Source organism: Periplaneta americana, chromosome 4 (genome assembly GCF_040183065.1).
Source record: "Periplaneta americana isolate PAMFEO1 chromosome 4, P.americana_PAMFEO1_priV1, whole genome shotgun sequence".
Classification (NCBI taxonomy): Eukaryota; Metazoa; Arthropoda; class Insecta; order Blattodea; family Blattidae; genus Periplaneta; species Periplaneta americana.
Genome location: NC_091120.1, coordinates 175671956 through 175690892, shown reverse-complemented (window position 1 = coordinate 175690892; position 18937 = coordinate 175671956). Strand labels below are relative to the sequence as shown.

Here is an 18937-nt window from a genome sequence, read left to right as displayed (position 1 = left end):
GATACTACCTACCTAGACTTTATAGAGCCTTCACTTTTTAAGATGTAAGCAAAGAGAAGGAGTCACGCCGGGAATAACAGCGTCGCAACTATAACTTCAAAATTTCAGGAAATGTAGTCTACAGAAAATTATGATTTTTCGTGCTTGAACTGATATAAAATAGTCCTTAACAATGGCGGCATTGTTGATACGATTTCAATGCCATCTATTTATCACACCACGAATTTTCCAAACAAACCTTGTAGTGTAACAAAACTGTACAACAAACCAATTATCCTGTGACTGACGAAGCTAAGGAGAGGATTATTATAGGCCATTTGTTACTCGTGAAACCTACCTGCGCACGAGGCGAAGAAAAAAGTACACTGGAAAGCTTTCCTCCCTTGCTATGCTTCCTCTTGTAGCTAGCTCACTTACTCCCACCAAAAGGTTCTTACTATAAGCATTTGGTTTAATGAGATAACAAATGGCCTGTAGGTGGTTCATGAAATACACAAGGAGGATAAATATGCATAAATATAATTTATTTGTTGGCCCATTAGGATGACATTTAGCTTTTGGAAAGTCAACACTTTCCTGTAGACAAATCACAGCTTCAGCATATAGGTTACGTACACCTCTAACCAAATAAAGATCATATATTCAGGATACAATCACAAGAATCTGTTTTAAACAGAAGAATTTAATGAATTCTCACCTGTTTACCACTTGCTGCTTATGACTATCAGAAATAAAGACACTATGTTAACAAACAAATGTCAGCAGTTAGCTCGTGGCATTAATACCATTTTGTGCCAGTATAGTTAATAAATAACAAAATTAGTCCATGTTTCTACTAGATATTGAGAAAATAATACCAGGATGTCAATCAATTCTCATTTCGAAGTGGGTTAATGTAAAAGTACATTTTTAAATAAAAATTTATTTCCCACTTTTTATATATGATAAAATGCCTACCACTTCTGTGTCAAAAGTAAGTTATAAGAATTCATTTAATTTCATCTAGTTTTAAAATAATGTTAGATCCATCTGCAACTACAGGTAAAACTTAACGTCTGGTCTAGTGCTTTTAAACAGTGACATTTTCATTATAAACAGTGAAAATTTATAGGTTACAGAACATGATGCAGTAACAGATGAGTACGAATCTTTTTAATAATAACATATCATTGGCTGGTTTGTTAGTTGTAAAACTACACTAAGGATTAACTGATTTGTGTTATTTTCTTCTCTAACTTACAACTACAATATGTTATTACTACCGACATACAAGGCCTTTGTACTTCTATCTGTTTCTCTGTATACATCATGCACTTCTGATCAGACAGGTATCCAACTAGACAATTATAACCTAACTACATTCTGAATACAGCAACTGCTGTCTTTCTTGGCATACTTATTATCACAAATGTGTCCTTAATATACTTTAACTCTTTTTTTCCATAAGGTTTTTGCCTTTCATGCTGCTTGTCTTTAGAAGAATTCTGAGTTTTCAACTGTGTTGAGATTAATATCTCTAACATCTGGAGCTACTTCCAGGAATAACACAGAGATGAAAACTCAAAATTGATCTTCCGAATCTTATTAATAATATTCTGTTCATTTATAAAATATTTTTTGTTTAGTTTTGTTCTTATTTCTGGTTTTATTTTTACTATAGCAACCTTTCTCATCAGCTGATAATACCCACAGGCGAAAGTGAAGAATGCCAAGTAAAGTTTTATTCAGAATGACTTTTGAGTACTAGTATCCTGTAAGAATTGCTGTATTTCATACATTGTTAGTCCACATCATCTACAGTACTTTCATGAAAATACAGTGCCTTTCACATACAAGTTGACCGGTTGGGTGGTCGACGTGCCACAGCAGAGTGGTGATCTGACTTGTAACTCCACGACCTTGGCTTACTTTTCTTCGTTCCTCAGTCTTACCAAAGCCTGTGTCGACTTTGGAAGTGATTAATTTAATGCTTATGTGTTACAAGTGGTTTAGATTTTGTGTTAATAATGCCTCAAGACAAGTACACATTACAGCAACTTTAGGTAATTGTGAGAATCATAACAAAGTTAGTGGTTTCAGTTGGGTAAATATTTTATCCCACTGCCCGGGAGTAAGAGCTCTGGCTGCCAAAGCCAGATCTGCCACATGACTGGCCAACTCGTACGTGAAAAGCTCTGTATATGACATATACAGTTATTTACTTGAATGTTACAAGTTTCATGAAAATCCATAAAATCAATTGAGTTCAAATTTATGCAGTTCACATGTTACATTTTTTCTTCTTCTGTTAAAATAAACTGAATACATCAATGTCAGAAAAGAAGTTTAAATTTTATAAATAAATATTCAGACGTCAAACATGATCAGTAAATGGAAAAAAAAGGAATTCTTTTGTGATTTCATATTATACAAGGTGGCGCATTTTCAGTGACCCAATTTTAAGTTGTTGAGGAACTTGATTGCTGATGTTGGAATTTTGTAGCAATGGTTAGGTAGCCTTGCTCAGGATAGGGATCGATGGTGGGCTTGTGTGAGAGCGGCAATGAACCTCCAGGTTCCTTAAAAGTCATAAGTAAGTAAGGTTAGGCAGCCAATTCAATAGCATATATTTTGCATTGAGTGTTTAACAAGAACCAGCAATCTGCTGATGTTCAGCGTACTTTTAGAAGAGAGTTTGGTGATGGACATGGTCAGGGATGAACTTCTTCATGCAAAATGATACATTAATGGATATAACTATGGCAACAAACTGGATTAGTTGTAAACAAACAGCATCCACACTCAAAACTGCCAGAACTCCTGGGAATATTGTGTGCAAGTCGCTACAGTGCAAAGTCCTACTTCTTCTGCCCGATATTATGTCTGCAGTTTACAACTTTCTCGCAAAAGTTGCAAAATGTTGGTTCTAACAAGATGGCGCCATACTGCATATCTGAGTATGGACACACTGTGAGTATTATTTTCAGAATGAGTAATTTCTCGTTTCGGGGATACACCTTGGCCATCTGGAACCCCAGACCTTACTGCTCCTACTTGAAAGAAAGAGTTTTTCACTTCAAAGCAAGCATTCTTGAGAATAATGACATCAGTCTCCATCTTTTTAATGGAAGACTTCTGCAATGATTGACACAATGCATTGAAAAGCCTGGTGGACATTACTTTTAGAAAATAATATCCAAGACATGTTTCCAACAATATGTGGAAACATATTGGTTTCAATAAAATTATTTCTATTCACTATAATTTCTTTATTTAACACGTTTACTGGGTTACTGAAAATACACAACATTATATATGGGGTGTCGAGACAAAAAGTATCCAAAGGTACTCAAAATATGAAAACAGATGTCTGCAGTCCTCAGCTACTTGTCTCAGAGCCAGATGTTCTCCTATGTTCGAAGTTTATGTCCATATTGCATTCTAAAATGACAATGAACAGCTGTTAATAGACTTAGCTTTCAAGGGGTAGTGAAGTGCATTCCATAACCCCTTCTACTCAAACTCCTTTCTCACTTTCCCGTGGTGCAACTTGTTTTTAACAAATACGGCTCTCGAGACCAAGTTACAGCGGTCAAATATGAAGAAAATGCCAGTTCAGCATGCACAAACGTCCCCTAAGTGGTGAAGAGGAGATAAGATCAGTGGAGTTGTTGGCTAATCCTCCCGGCTACGTCATATGGCTCCGCTAACCAATGGCAGGTGTGGTCCTCCAAAAAGTTTCGGTCACACACCCATCATAATATAAAAATATGGTACCTACATTAAAACGGTTATAATTTTTTGCTATATCACTCTCCTAATGGAGATGCACAAAGACGGGAGTGCCGCAGGGCTCCATATTAGGACCACTACTTTTCTCTATCTACATTAATGACGTATCAAAGAACTTCCAGTATTGCCGATATCACCTCTATGCCGACGACCTACAACTTTACATACATTCCAGACCCAATACGATCAATGAATCGATTGACAAGTTAAATTGTGACCTAGCCACTGTCTCCACTTGGGCGGCCAATTTCGGACTCGCACTTAATCCAAGTAAGACTCAAGCTATAATTATTGGACGTAAGCGTTTAGTTAACTCCCTTAATAACAGTAATCTTTCAGTTGTTACCCTTAACAACACGCTAATCCCTTATTCATCTGTCGTAAAAAATCTTGGCTTCTTTTTTGATAATAATCTAAGTTGGAATTTTCAAGTTAAAGAAAGATAAAAAAAAAATCTGTTCCTCCATTCACTGTTTGAGTCGCTTGAGAAACTTCTTGCCCCAGCAACTAAAACTTACCCTAGTACAAACCCTAGTAATGCCGCACTTCGATTATTGTGACGTTTTGTTAAGTGACCTAAGTTCTGAACTGTCAGTCAAGTTACAGCGAGCTCAGAATATGTGTGCCAGATACGTGTGCAACATCCGACGATATGATCACATATCACCGTCCTTCGCAAGTCTCTCGTGGCTCCGACTTAAAGAACGTAGAACTTTACACACTTTGTCTTTACTCTTTCGAATTCTGCACACTTCAACACCAAATTACCTTTCGTCTCGTTTCTCTTATCTGTACTCTAACCACGACGTAAATACCAGATCACTTATCTGTGGCACGCTAAGTATACCTCTTCATAGAACATCTTGTTATTCATAATCTTTTACAATATCCACCTCGCATCAATGGAATGCCTTGTCACAAAGTATTAGGGGCTGCAAGACAACAAACACCTTTAAGAACAGCTTAAAAGATAACCTTATTAGCATTTCACTCCAATCATACTGATTTAAAATATCACTGACTACATTGTTACTTTTTTCTTTAGACATCATCCTGATTGTGCTGTATTTTAATTGTCTCATAATAATCTCTTTCTATTATCTAATATTATTTGAAATATATTAACATTCTATGTATTTTAGTTTAATTCTGCTACACAGTTTATTTCAGTGTTTAATTAATAGTTCATAGTATTTTGTTGTTTAATTTGTAAATAACTCTTGTATACATGTAACTCTCATCTAAATCAAATTGTTGAATTCTTTGTAAGTTCATGCATATGTATATACACTTTTTGTTGAGTGGAAGAGACGGCCTTACAGCCTTAACTCTGCCAGCTAAAATAAATCATTATTATTATTATTATTATTATTATTATTATTATTATACTGGAAATAAAGACAGTTAATGGCTTTACTGCCAAGAACTCAGCATTACTTAACAACAAAAACATTATTTTGCCAAGGTAACCACCTGATGCATGTTCTTGAGTGAGATATAGATAAAAATTTGAGTGATTCTCTTTGCGTTTGTGCTTTTGGATACCTTTCGTCCAGACATTCAGTACTGTGACATAAAAGGAATTTTTATATTTGTCTTTATATTATTTCTTTCTTTGAAAGGCATTACTGGTAACACCTGTTTACTTTTCTCACAATATGTGGAAGTATTTCCTTTAAATCATATTTGAAATTAGCATCTGTACCAGTTATAAATACAGGGTGTTTCAGAAATACTTTGACAAATCTTGGAGGCATATTTCTCACAACAAAAGAAGAAAAAAAGTTCATATCAACATATGTCCAGAAATCGTTAGTTTTTTAGTTATTAACGAAAGAACATAATGAAACATCTGTTAGATATTTTCAGCTTGGTAGCAAGTGTTGCAACTTTAATCAATTCAGAAACAGGATGTGCCTTTGCAAATAAGAAGAAACATGTGGTTTATGCATGATGGGACTCCAGCACATTTTAGCCACATTGTTCGACATGCACTGGCTGATATCTACCATGACAGATGGATAGGTAGGGGAGGACCAATTCCATGGCCTGCATGTTCCCCTGACCTCAATCCTGTGGATTTTTATCTGTGAGGTCATCTAAAACAATTGGTTTATGCAGCAGGCGTTCCTAATGCAGGGACACTTCATCAACGTGTCATGGAAGTCTGCAAAACCGTTTGACACCGTGTGGGAATATTTGAAAGGGTGCATGTATGTGTGGAAGCAAGAAGAGAACATTTTGAACATTTGTTCTGAGTTTCTGAATTGATTAAAGTTGTAACACTTGCTACCAACCTGACAATATCTAACAGATGTTTCATTAACAACTAAAAAACTAAGGATTTTCGGACATATGTTTATATGAACTTTTTTCATGTTTTGGTGTGAGGAACATGCTCCCAAGGTTTGTCAAATATAAACCAGAGGTGCCAACCTTTCAAGTGAGTTATCGGTAATCCCTTAGTGAGTGTGTGCATGCCTCCTCCTCCCCACTTCTATAAAAAAAATGCTTTGTGGCATGTTTTGCACCTAGCAGCTGCTTTTCTGCAAATTTCTGCTTGAAACATGGTAACATCATTGATTTTTTGGATCAGAAGTGATTTCTGTGTCAATGTATTTAATGTAGGCTTATTCTGTATGGATTTTTCTCATAACATTGGAGACATTTCGTAGGAGGGTCACTGTGAAGCACACTTAGTACTGCAAACACAACTTTCATTTCTGAAATCTGCAATTTTGACCCTGTTTGTATCTATTCTAAATTCATTTATAATGCATTCAGGAGAAGTATCACATTGGTAAGCTGCAAACCCCTCTTCAAGTCGTCATGTTCACTTTCATTAAACAAATTTGGGAATATTCAAGAGACGAATATGAGACATTTTTTTCTATGTAAAATATCTACATCTTCGTGCTTAAGAAATTTATATCGAATGGAATTTTCTTTAAATACAGGACCTATGTATTTGCTGTAATAATTTTGCTTTTTCGTAATAATTTCATTTTGACCGTAATAGCAAGGGGGAGGGGCGGGGGGGGGAAATCCGCAATAGTTGGCACCTCTGAATTTAAACTCAAAATTAAATATTTAAAGGCAATCTGTAAACAAACAACAATATACACAAAAGAACGAGACTTAAAAGAAAAAATTTCCCCACTTCTTTACTTACTCTACTGACTGACATCCTTGGAACATTAATAAAAGGCAAGATCAATAAAAGCTTTCATGACTGCATGCCCTAGAGATGAAACAGTTTTTACTTTCATCTCCAAGTTCTGCAATGCCAAGAGCTCACCACATTCACACTCAGTATGTTCTCAATAAAATTCTTTATTTTTCGCTTCCTAAGACGGTTTCAATTAGAATAAGAAGGAATGGTGATGAACGGAATGAAGCTTAACGCAATGTGTTAAATAAATAACGAAGTCTTGCAATATGAGAATTCAAACTTAGTAATGATTAAATATTTCATTATTTAAGATTGAATTAATGCAGGTGAATGGAATGAAGTTTTATGTAATGTTAAATAAATAATTAATTAAGCATAATTGGAGAGCGAGAGACTTAGGATATTTGCGACAAAACTTAAGAATGCACTTAAACATGTTTTAGAACATTTTTATTTTTCTAACAAATTTCCACTAGAAAATTCTCTTCCCAATAGTGTAAAGAATTACTGCACTAGAATGACAAACACTACAGCGCAGTTACGCACTGTTCGCCACATGGGTGACTCAGTTTATGTGAGAGGATGTGATGTAAGTGCCGATAACCTATAGCAGCCGTGGCGAAAATGTGACTCACAAGCACATTGTGGCTCGCAATGTTAGCTGTGCATTTCTCTTGCTTTCTACCACCTCCAACCCCCACCATCTTACTCACCGGAGTCAAACTCCGTTCCATTTGTACTTGTCTCTGATCTGCGAGTGGCATATCATCGCAATGTCTCTCTCGAAACCATGTACCTCTACAAAAACGAAAGTTTCAAGTAGAATGGGAGGACGCATTTTTTTACTGCCAATATGATGCGAATATTAAATGTATTATTTGTTCACAAGTATTACGAGGAAAACGGTCATATAACATAAAACGGCATTATACTTTATCACTTACGAAAGATTAGAAAGTTAAGTGTTATTATTATTATTATTATTATTATTATTATTATTATTATTATTATTATTATTATTATTATTATTGTACGTCGATCCTTTTTCAGCAGATGTACGAATAATGCGGTTAGCTCTTCAATTTAAACTCACAGATTTACAATGTGATGTTAAATGAAAGCTAGATGTAAGAACTTGACAAATGTTGAACTTTTCAAATCTTTGCCAAAAAATAAATATCCGAAGCTTCGTTCTTTCACTTGCTCTGTTGAAGCCATGTTCGCTACAACTTACGTTTGTGAAAAATTATTTTCAACAATGAAAATAGTAAAAACCAAATTTAGATCACGACTAACAGACAAATACCTTCGTGATCAACTACGACTGGCAGTAAGTGACATAATTCCTGATTTTGAAACTCTGTCGCAGAGACATTCTGCAGACAGTTAATTTTAGGTTGTGATAATGTGTCCTACGTTTTCTTATTCATTTCTTTCTTCATTACACGTACTAAACATTAGTTTGTAGCCTTGTACTGTATGAAATTATATTTAAGTGCTTGACGTAAGGAAAATGAAAATCCCTTAATAAGTCAGACCATTGCTTCACTTCCCCTTCAGGTGTTCGCCTCCCTCCATAGTTGCTATGCACGTTGCAGGTTACACAGTGGCTCGGCGCACGATCACATTTTCGCCACGGCTGACCTATAGCATCCATATGCACTCTCAAATCATACATGGGTCTCTCTATATAGGCCTACATAGTTTAAATTATGAAGTCTGGAAGAATTGTAAAAATAGCAAGAACTAGGTTCCCAATTGCAAAAGGGAGCACAAGTCAGCTCAAAAGAAGATGGAAAGATGACATATAGGTAGAGAACCATGAAATTTGCGAGACACAATAACGCGAATTGCTGTCATTTTGCTAGCATTTTTCATCATTTCTCTATACTCTTTCTCATAACCTCATAAAATATATTTTGAATAGCGAAAAACGCGAAAAAATATCATTAATTTTTTTAACGAATTCCAGCAACATTTGTCGTTTTATTTGCGAAACGTTGATAATAACGAATTTTAAGAAATATTTTCATAATTTCTTTTTTTTTTTTTTTTCCTATGGAAAATTCCATTCTGTCAACAAACGAATGCAGCCATGTATTAAAATCTACATAAATTGTAAAATTATTGATGACAAAAAATGTTGCATTTACCAGGCTTTCATTTCAAAATTTCGCAATTTATTTCAATTAAATTTAACTTAAACAAAAAAACACATCAATTTAAATATTGACAGGGAAGTTTAAAACCAGTGTTAATTGCATTTTATGTTTTATCCCCTTCACCATCCCCACCTCCTTTGAAATTTCAAATGGTATCCCTATAGTTAAATCAGAAATAGTATTAAATTGTTTCATGTCTTTTGTTTTCTATCATCACCTGGCAATCTGAATTGTTGTTATTGAAAATGTTGTTGTTGTTTTCTAATGCCAGGCATTTGACCTCTTGCACTCCAATATTTTTCAAAGATATTGTCATGGTTAGCCACTGAAGCACAGATTTTGAGGTGTTCCGAAACCATTTCTTGGTTTGAGTTGCACAATGGGTAGTTAGGGGACTGATACATTCCAATTATATGCAGGTGCTTGGCCAAACAATCATGGCCTGGTGCCAATCTAAATGCAGCTACAGACGATTTGCGTGGTAAATGGGAATCAACTGTGGATTATGATGCAGAGAGTTCCATTTTTTCCCTTAAGATTGTGTTATCAAATTGTGTTTGTTGAAGTCTAAGTATGTAGATTTACTAAATCTTTTCGCAGAGTAATACGTAGATTTAGTAACAGGTCTGTAAGTAGCAGTGCTGCCCTTCTTTGCTAAAGCATCCACATTCTCATTTCCCAGGATTCCACAATGGGATGGTATCCATTGGAATACAATTCTTTTATTGAGTATTATTAATTGAGAGAGCATTTTAGTTATTTCTGCTGTTTGAGATGAAGGTGTGTGTTTAGAGACGATTGATAGAATAGCTGCTTTGGAGTCTGACAATATAACTGCATTCCTAAATTTATTGATGTGGCATAGAAGATTCCTGAGACATTCACTTATTGCAATGATTTCACCATCAAAACTTGTTGTTCCATATCCAAGAGATCTATAAAGTGAGAAGAGACAGCACCTGCACCTTGTTCTCTAGAGATCAAGGATCCGTCAGTGTATAAATGAAGCCAGTTTTGTGGAGGGTACCTAATACTAATTGTCTCTAAAGACAACTGTTTCATTATTTCAGTGTTTACTTCTGATTTCAGTATTTCTTCTGTTAAATTTAGAGTATACTCTATATTTAATAGAGTTAAAGGGTTTGGTTTAATTTGTAAGTTTTCTTTTAAATTCGGGATGTTAATTTTCTATTTTAATTCTTGAACCATGGATATGAAACTTTCTTGAGTTTTTAATCTACAGAGAGGACTGTATGAATGCCAATTGTTTCCTGGTTTGGCAGCCAACAAGCCAACAACAGCCAACAAGAGCTGAAGAAAATAAAACTACGTTGATTACAAGTTATTTCAGGTTAGAAACACAGACTAATATTAATGAATATTATGATATGCATTACAAACGTATTCTTCAGAAATTTTAATCAGAATATAGGATAATAAGAGCCGAAGTTTGGATTTACGTTATTTATGTATGGTTTTGATACTATGGCAATGCTATGTAGAGGAGTTCTGAAATAGGCTGTATTATTGTCTAGCCAAAATGGAGCACATTTTGAACATTTAATTTGGAAATTACCAAAAATAAACAGTGTTTTATCCTACAACAAAATGACAATAACAACAATCAGTGCAGGGTTTATTTAAGTAATAGAGAACTTCATAACGAGAATGGAGCAACAGTTGAAGTAACAGTAACAGAAAAAAAAACTAGATGAAAAATTTCTTCAGAACATCTATGTCTATTAGAAATATCACATGTGGCCAAGTTTCGAATCTCAGTCTCCGTAGTGAGGAATATACATTACATAATAACAGTGTAAAGTGGACTGCTCCGAGAAAATCTGCCCTAAACATCTTTGTCTACTTAAAATTCCATTCAGATTCATCTAAATCTAAACTTGGGACTGGCATGGAAATTCCACTCCAGTTATTCAGTTTAACAATCCTCACCACATCTAAGAGGCTCACAGCTAGTACACTGATCTCATATCCAAGTGGCTCGGGTTTGATCCCCTGCCAGGTCGTGATGGAATTTGTGGTGCATAAATCAGACATTACAGAGGATATTTCTCGGGTACTTCCAGTACGGGTTTCTGATGCTAATGAAGGAATGGTATGGGGCTCCAGGCAGGGCTCAGGCTTATCAGGTACTCGTCTGAGGATGGGAAATTGCTCTCAGGTCAACAGGATGGCCCATCTGTCAGCATAAAATTCACAAATGTCACATAGATTGCAGTGGCATAGCATGAAATTTTGAGCAGGGGAAGCTAACTCAAGTTGTCTTTCATGCAATATGAGAAAACGTATTACAAAAATACAGTCTTAAAATAAATAGTAGTCAATGTCAAGCCAGCAGTCGAAGATTGGTTGGAACATCGTAAGTTACACCAATAAGGCATGACCTCAAATGGTACGCAGTAAAATACGATTTCACTGTTTACACATATCTCTTAACAAATAGACACGTATACGTATAACATTAGCTCACTCCCTGTCATACTTAGAGAAATCACAATATTAGTATCATTACGTAAGTATGCGTCTGTCTTTTGGTTGTGTCCTTCATTGACAGCAAGGGAGTCGGTCATTTCTTTTCTAAATCACACTTTTTTTCGTAAGTCAGTCTTGATAATACAATTGTCATAAAAAATTCAAGTAAATTGGTGTCAGGAACTGTTATTTCGCTCACTATTTATTATATCAGCCACAATGCACACTAACACTTCAACTGAACACAACTGACGAAAAGCGATAACTCAGAAACTACTTATTTTAAATGTTAAAGCTAACTTCTTGCGAGCCTTGCAACTAGGGTAGTTTAGTTAGAAAGGGATGGAAAACCTGCGGGGTGGACTACACAGAAGAAACCAGTCTGCTTGGAAGCTGGTGTGTGCAGGCTTCTTGTTTACTGCTGCATCACAAATCATCCTGAGCTGCCGCATCACAATATTTAACATGTAAATATAAATTCTATTAAAATTAATAAATAATTTTGTCCATAAACTGCAGGTTTATTATGAAATTATTATTAACTGGGGAAGCTAAGCTTTTTAGCTTACATTGATGCTGCGCCACTGATAGATTGTATTCCCACTTATTATCTAATTAATCGAAATTGTTTTAAGTGATTTCATTTGGTATTTTAGACGGCAAATCAGTTACTGTTAACTTGTGAAGAAGCATACAGCTGCTAGAATAGCATTCAGCAACATTATAAATGGTTCAATCTTGCCTGCATATTAATATTCTCATATTGGAATTATAAGAGAAACAAAACCAGCATTTTGGCACTTTGAGCAAGTGGTTACATTCATACCTTCTGGTTGAGATGTCAGATAATATCGACATGTTCGAACCCTGTTGCAGGCAGTGAAGTGTGTTGTGAGTATTGTGCCTCACATACGAGACACTGGCTTCAAGCCCAGGATGTGAAAACTACGCTCTAGAATCAAGGCTGTAGCTTCACAAAGGAGTAGTCGGTCCATGTGCACTTTCTTAATTTCACCTGAAATAAAAAAAAAAAAATCACAAGATATTTACAGTAGACCCTCGATTTAACGGACTAATAGGGGCTAAGGGATGTCCGTTAAATCGCGAATTTTTAAAGGATAATATTTTATAATACTTACTGGCTTTTAAGGAACCCAGAGGTTCATTGCCGCCCTCACATAAGCCTGCCATTGGTCCCTATCCTGAGCAAAATTAATCCATTCTCTATCATCATATCCCACCTCCCTCAAATCCATTTTAATATTATCTTCCCATCTACGTCTCGGCCTCCCTAAAGGTCTTTTTCCCTCCGACCTCCCAACTAACACTCTATATGCATTTCTGGATTCGCTCATACGTGCTACATGCCCTGCCCATCTCAAACGTCTGGATTTAATGCTCCTAATTATGCCAGGTGAAGAATACAATACGTGCAGTTCTGTGTTGTGTAACTTTCTCCATTCTCCTGTAACTTCATCCCTCTTAGCACCAATTTCCTAAGAATCTTATTCTCAAACACCCGTAGTCTCTGTTCCTCTCCAAGTTTCACAACCATACAGAACAACCGGTAATATAACTGTTTTATAAATTCGAACTTTCAGATTTTTTGACAGCAGACTGGATGATAAAGGTTTCTCAACCGAATAATAACAGGCATTTCCCATATTTATTCTGTGTTTAATTTCCTCCCGAGTATCATTTATATTTGTTACTGTTGCTCCCAGATATTTGAACTTCTCCACCTCTTCAAAAGATAAATTTCCAATTTTTATATTTCCATTTCGTACAATATTCTGGTCACGAGACATAATCATATACTTTGTCTTTTCAGGATTTACTTCCAAACCTATCTCTTTACTTGCTTCCAGTAAAATTCACGTGTTTTCCCTAATCATTTGTGGATTTTCTCCTAACATATTCACGTCATCCGCATAGACAAGTAGCTGATGTAACACGTTCAATTCCAAACCCTCTCTGTTATCCTGGACTTTCCTAATGGCATACTCTAGAGCAAAGTTAAAAAATAAAGGTGATAGTGCATCTCCTTGCTATTTTATAATACAACACTGAAATTTTAACACTACAGTACAGTACAATGTATTACTATTTTAAAAAGAAACACTATATAGTATTAGGGTCCGATTATAAATACAGTATAGCAATAAAAAAACATTTTACAGACCATTTTAGTAACAAAAAAAAACTCCTTTCTGTTAGTGACTAATAGTACAAAAGAATATGCAAGCACTTATTTACTGGTAGAAGGTTGCTGTGACTCGGTTAAGGGAGAAGTTTTATATAACATTCTTATTGAATTTGGTATTACCAACAAACTAGTTCAATTAATTAAAATGTGTCTGAGTGAAACGTACAGCAGAGTCCGTATAGGTCAGTTTCTGTCAGATGCGTTTCCAATTCACTGTGGGCTAAAGCAAGGAGATGCACTATCACCTTTACTTTTTAACTTTGCTCTAGAGTATGCTATTAGGAAAGTCCAGGATAACAGAGAGGGTTTGGAATTGAACGGGTTACATCAGCTACTTGTCTATGTGGATGACGTGAATATGTTAGGAGAAAATCCACAAACGATTAGGGAAAACACGGGAATTTTATTTGAAGCAAGTAAAGAGATAGGTTTGGAAGTAAATCCCGAAAAGACTAAGTATATGATTATGTTTCGTGACGAGAATATTGTACGAAATGGAAATATAAAAATTGGAAATTTATCCTTTGAAGAAGTGGAAAAATTCAAATACCTGGGAGCAACAGTAATAAATATAAATGATACTCAGGAGGAAATTAAACACAGAATAAATATGGGAAATGCCTGTTATTATTCGGTTGAGAAGCTTTTATCATCCAGTCTGCTGTCAAAAAATCTGAAAGTTCGAATTTATAAAACAGTTATATTACCGGTTGTTCTTTATGGTTGGGAAACTTGGACTCTCACTTTGAGAGGGGAACAGAGATTAAGGGTGTGTGAGGATAAGGTTCTTACGAAAATATATGGGGTTAAGAGGAATGAAGTTACAGGAGAATGGAGAAAGTTACATAACATAAAACTGCATGCATTGTATTCTTCAGCTGACATAATTAGGAACATTAAATCCAGACGTCTGAGATGGGTAGGGCATGTAGCATGTATGGGCGAATCCAGAAATGCATATAGTGTTAGGTGTGAGGCCGGAGGGAAAAGGACCTTTGGGGACGCCGAGACGTAGATGGGAAGATAATATTAAAATGGATTTGAGGGAGGTGTGAGTGATGATAAAGACTGGATTATCTTGCTCAGGATAGGGACCAATGGTGGGCTTATATGAGAGCAGCAATGAACCTCCGGGTTCCTTAAAAGTCAATAAGTAAGTAAGAAGGTTGCTGTGAACTAGTAGGCTGAATGAAGAAAGCATCAAACTTCAGTTGCTTTCCAACTGCATGCTGTTTCTTTATTACTAAAGATGGAAACTGCCTAAAATAATCTAGAAATAGAGATTTTAAAATAAGTCCGTTAAATCCGAAGTCCATTAAATCGAGGGTCTACTGTATGTAATAAAACCTCGTTTTAACATTTCTGTTTCTAAGGAATTCTCTGTTAAGTCCCAGCCAAATTACCATAAAAATAATGTAATTAATTCCCGCTTTTAAGGAAACTCGGTTTAAGGAAAATTCCACCTTAAAGGTATACTTTTCAAGTGAATTTTGTCATAATGAAGACAAAAATATGGACTCGATGAGATTACTACTGGCATATTCGATAGTGCATCTCTATCGATAGTAGGCCTTATGCAGTGCTACACAGCAGTGATGTTCTTTATTGTTCTGTATGGTCTTGCTTTGCATTCTTTCACAGAGTGGTTGCTTTGTTTGCTTTGTTGTCACAAGTTGTGTAGATCCTGTTTCTAAGTTTTTTTTTTAAGAGCTGTTTATGCATCATTAGAATGGCGACAAAACAGAAAAAAGTAACTACTAATGCTCAAATAACACTATCTCATATGGCAAAAAAGCTATGTAAAACAAGCTTTTACTTAAGTATACCTCGGAAATTCAATATATTGCCTGTGTGAATTTTTAAAATCACTGTCCATATTTTGAGTAATGTTGTTGTTGTTTTCTAATGCCAGGCATTTGACAATAAAGTCATTTGACCTCTTGCACTCCAATATTTTTCAAAGATATTATCATGACCAGCCACTGAAGCACAGATTTTGAGGTGTTCCGAATCCATTTCTTGGTTTGAGTTGCACAATGGACAGTTAGGGGACTGATATATTCCAATTCTATGCAGGTGTTTGGCCAAATAATCATGGCCTGTTGCCAATCTAAATGCAACTACAGACGATTTTCGTGGTAAATCGGGAATTAAGTGTGGATTTTGATGCAGAGAGTTCCATTTTTTCCCTTGGGATTGTGTTATCAAATTTTGTTTGTTGAAGTCTAAGTATGTAGATTTAATATATCTTTTCACAGAGTAATACGTAGATTTAGTAACAGGTCTGTAAGTAGCAGTGCTGCCCTTCTTTGCTAAAGCATCCGCATTCTCGTTTCCCAGGATTCCACAATGGGATGGTATCCATTGGAATACAATTCTTTTATTGAGTGATATTAATTGAGAGAGCATTTTAGTTATTTCTGCTGTTTGAGATGAAGGTGTGTGTTTAGAGACTATTGATAGAATAGCTGCTTTGGAGTCTGACAATATAACTGCATTCCTAAATTTACTGATGTGGCATAGAAGATTCCTGAGACTTTCACTTATTGCAATGATTTCTCCATCAAAACTTGTTGTTCCATACCCAAGAGATCTATAAAGTGAGAAGAGACAGCATGTAACACCTGCACCGGCACCTTGTTCTCTGGAGATCAAGGATCCGTCGGTGTATAAATGAAGCCAGTTTTGTGGAGGGTACCTAATATTAATTGTCTCTAAAGACAATTGTTTTAGTATTTCAGTGTTTACTTCTGATTTCAGTATTTCTTCTGTTAAATTTAGATTATATTCCATATTTAATAGAGTTAAAGGGTTTGGTTTAATTTGTAGGTTTTCTTTTAAATTCGGGATATTGATTTTCTGTTTTAATTCTTGAACAATGGATATGAAACTTTTTTGAGTTTTCAATCTACAGAGAGGACTGTATGAATGCCAATTGTTTCCTGGTAATCTAATAAGTTTTTCATATTGAATCAGTGCTTTTTCTTCTATTGTCATTTTGATGCTGTTAATATTAGTGAGGAATCTCATAGAATCTATTGGAGATTTTGAGTAATGTTAACTTCAGTTAGTGATTTGATATCAATGGGATTAATTTACTATGCACCTTGTAGGATCACCAGAAATAGAATCACTATCATCTTTTGCCCTTGTAAGTCATCGGGATAAAATGAAATAGACCTAATTGATTACGCGTCATTATTACTAACATCTGCTACACCTGGCTCAGATAAACCACACGCCCCATTATTTTCTGTACTGTTCGTCACATTATTACACTCAGATTTATGTAGGCCTGACTCTTCTCCACAAAACATTATTAGCTGATGAAGGTAGTCCATGGAGTTAAAATGTGTATCTTTCCTTAATAACTCGAAATTTATAGCATGAAATATTGATTCTGGTTTTGCACTACATATATCGTTTGCAGACTGAACCATATTCACATTCATTCACTCTTTTATTATTTTTATAATAATATTATTCTTATAATAATAATAATAATAATAATAGCTATTATTTATTATTATTATTATTATTATTATTATTATTATTATTATTATTATTATTATTATTATTATTATTATTATTATTATTACTATTGTATTTGTCTAGTCACAGAGTACTGTATGATACAAATTGACGAGTTCGTGTCAACTGCTCAGTTCCGACACAGCAGGCAGGCGGTGCAATCAGCCGCATTGCACTACCGTACAACTTCACAATGTCACTTCCTTCCCACGTATGAGAGAGAGAACTATCAATATCTTTCTAGTTTTGTATAGACAATAGCTCTACTTTACCTGTTGAGTCTTTTTCAACACAGTAGCAGTTGTCGTAGAATTCTGAGAATGTAGTGGCGATCTCATAGACATAGTCACAAAGGTGATGCAGACACAGATCCTTCTTGATTTTCATGAGGACTTCTGGGAAACGAAGCAGCACCTGACAACATAAAACGGCTTCTTTATTTTACAAATAAATCAATCAACCATTACATCAAGGGTATAGGAACATCTAGATTCTAAGAGAGCTTTGCAGAACATACAGGAGTTGGTATACATGAAGTTATACGACTTAGAGTTCTGTAAATATACTTGTTCCTTTACAGAGGGTCCAATTACGATATATAACATGGGTAATGAATTCTACACTAATATTGAGCTTTTAACAACCAACCAAATTAATATCTATGAATTCTAAACTGAGACCATTATTCAATAAGAAAATATGTAGTTATCTATATGTATGTAAACATGGATACTCAAGGATTCCTACAAACAAAAACTGTTGGTATTTTAAAGACAATATAGGTATTAAGAAGGATTTACGGATTAGTTAAAGGTTATGGATGATATCTCGGGAATTCGGAATGGCTTCACTCTTTTGAAAAACAGTTTTCAGAATTGCACCTTTTTTGTAATCCTTTCAAGTTCCAAGTGTCCGAAGCTCCTTTTTTATTTTAGTCGGTTATTTAACGACGCTATATCAATGATATGGTGATGATATTGGTGATAGTGAGATGGTATTTGGTGAGATGAGGCCGAGGATTGGCCATAGATTACCTGGAATTCACCTTATGGTTGTGGAAAACCTCGGAAAAAACCCAACCAGGTAATCAGCCCAAGCGGGGATCGAACCCGCGCTCGAACGCAACTTCAGACCGGCAGGCAAGCACCTTAACCGACTGAGCTACGCCGGTGGCCGAAGCTCCTTACGATTTGCAAAACGAATTATCTGAGTTACAGAAATTACTCTTTAATTTGTTTCGGTAGGGAAGGATGGGAATTGTATAAGTCTTTGCCAAATATCACATTTCCGAAGTTACGTTACTTTGCAGCGCAAGTGTTGTCAGTTTTTGGTACAACCTATATCTGCGAACAAGCCTTTTCTCAAGTGAACCACATTAAAAATGATACACGTACACTGCTCTCAGACTTTCATCTTGTTTGTCTTCTCAGTCTTTCCTTACTAGCATATGAACCTAACCTCAACAAACTTATAAATATGAAAAAGTGGCGTCTATGTTCCAGTGAGTGTCAGGAAGATTTATTTATTTTGTAAACAGATTTAACGTATATAATTTGAAACTTGATTACGAGAAAAAAAAAAACAGTTAATTTTCGTTATATAGGC

At 35.3% G+C, this 18937-nt stretch overlaps 1 protein-coding gene across 3 annotated transcripts in view; it reads right to left on the bottom strand.

Moving 5' to 3' along the window:
* Positions 1-507: 507 nt before the first annotated feature.
* ArgRS (arginine--tRNA ligase-like protein) overlaps positions 508-18937 on the bottom strand; it is a 62526-nt gene continuing 44096 nt past the window's right edge. The window contains exons 10-12 of one of the 3 annotated variants that reach the window (XR_011331875.1): positions 17605-17746; positions 12422-12610; positions 508-4703 (exon numbers count right to left, since the gene is read on the bottom strand). Coding sequence is in view for 1 of the 3 variants with exons in the window: in XM_069824398.1 (XP_069680499.1) it covers positions 12501-12610; positions 17605-17746 (252 nt within the window). In the remaining 2 variants the exon portion in view is untranslated. Of the gene's footprint in view, positions 4704-4724; positions 12611-17604; positions 17747-18937 lie in introns of those variants that run through there. The other 2 variants (XR_011331874.1, XM_069824398.1) reach the window with 2 other exon arrangements.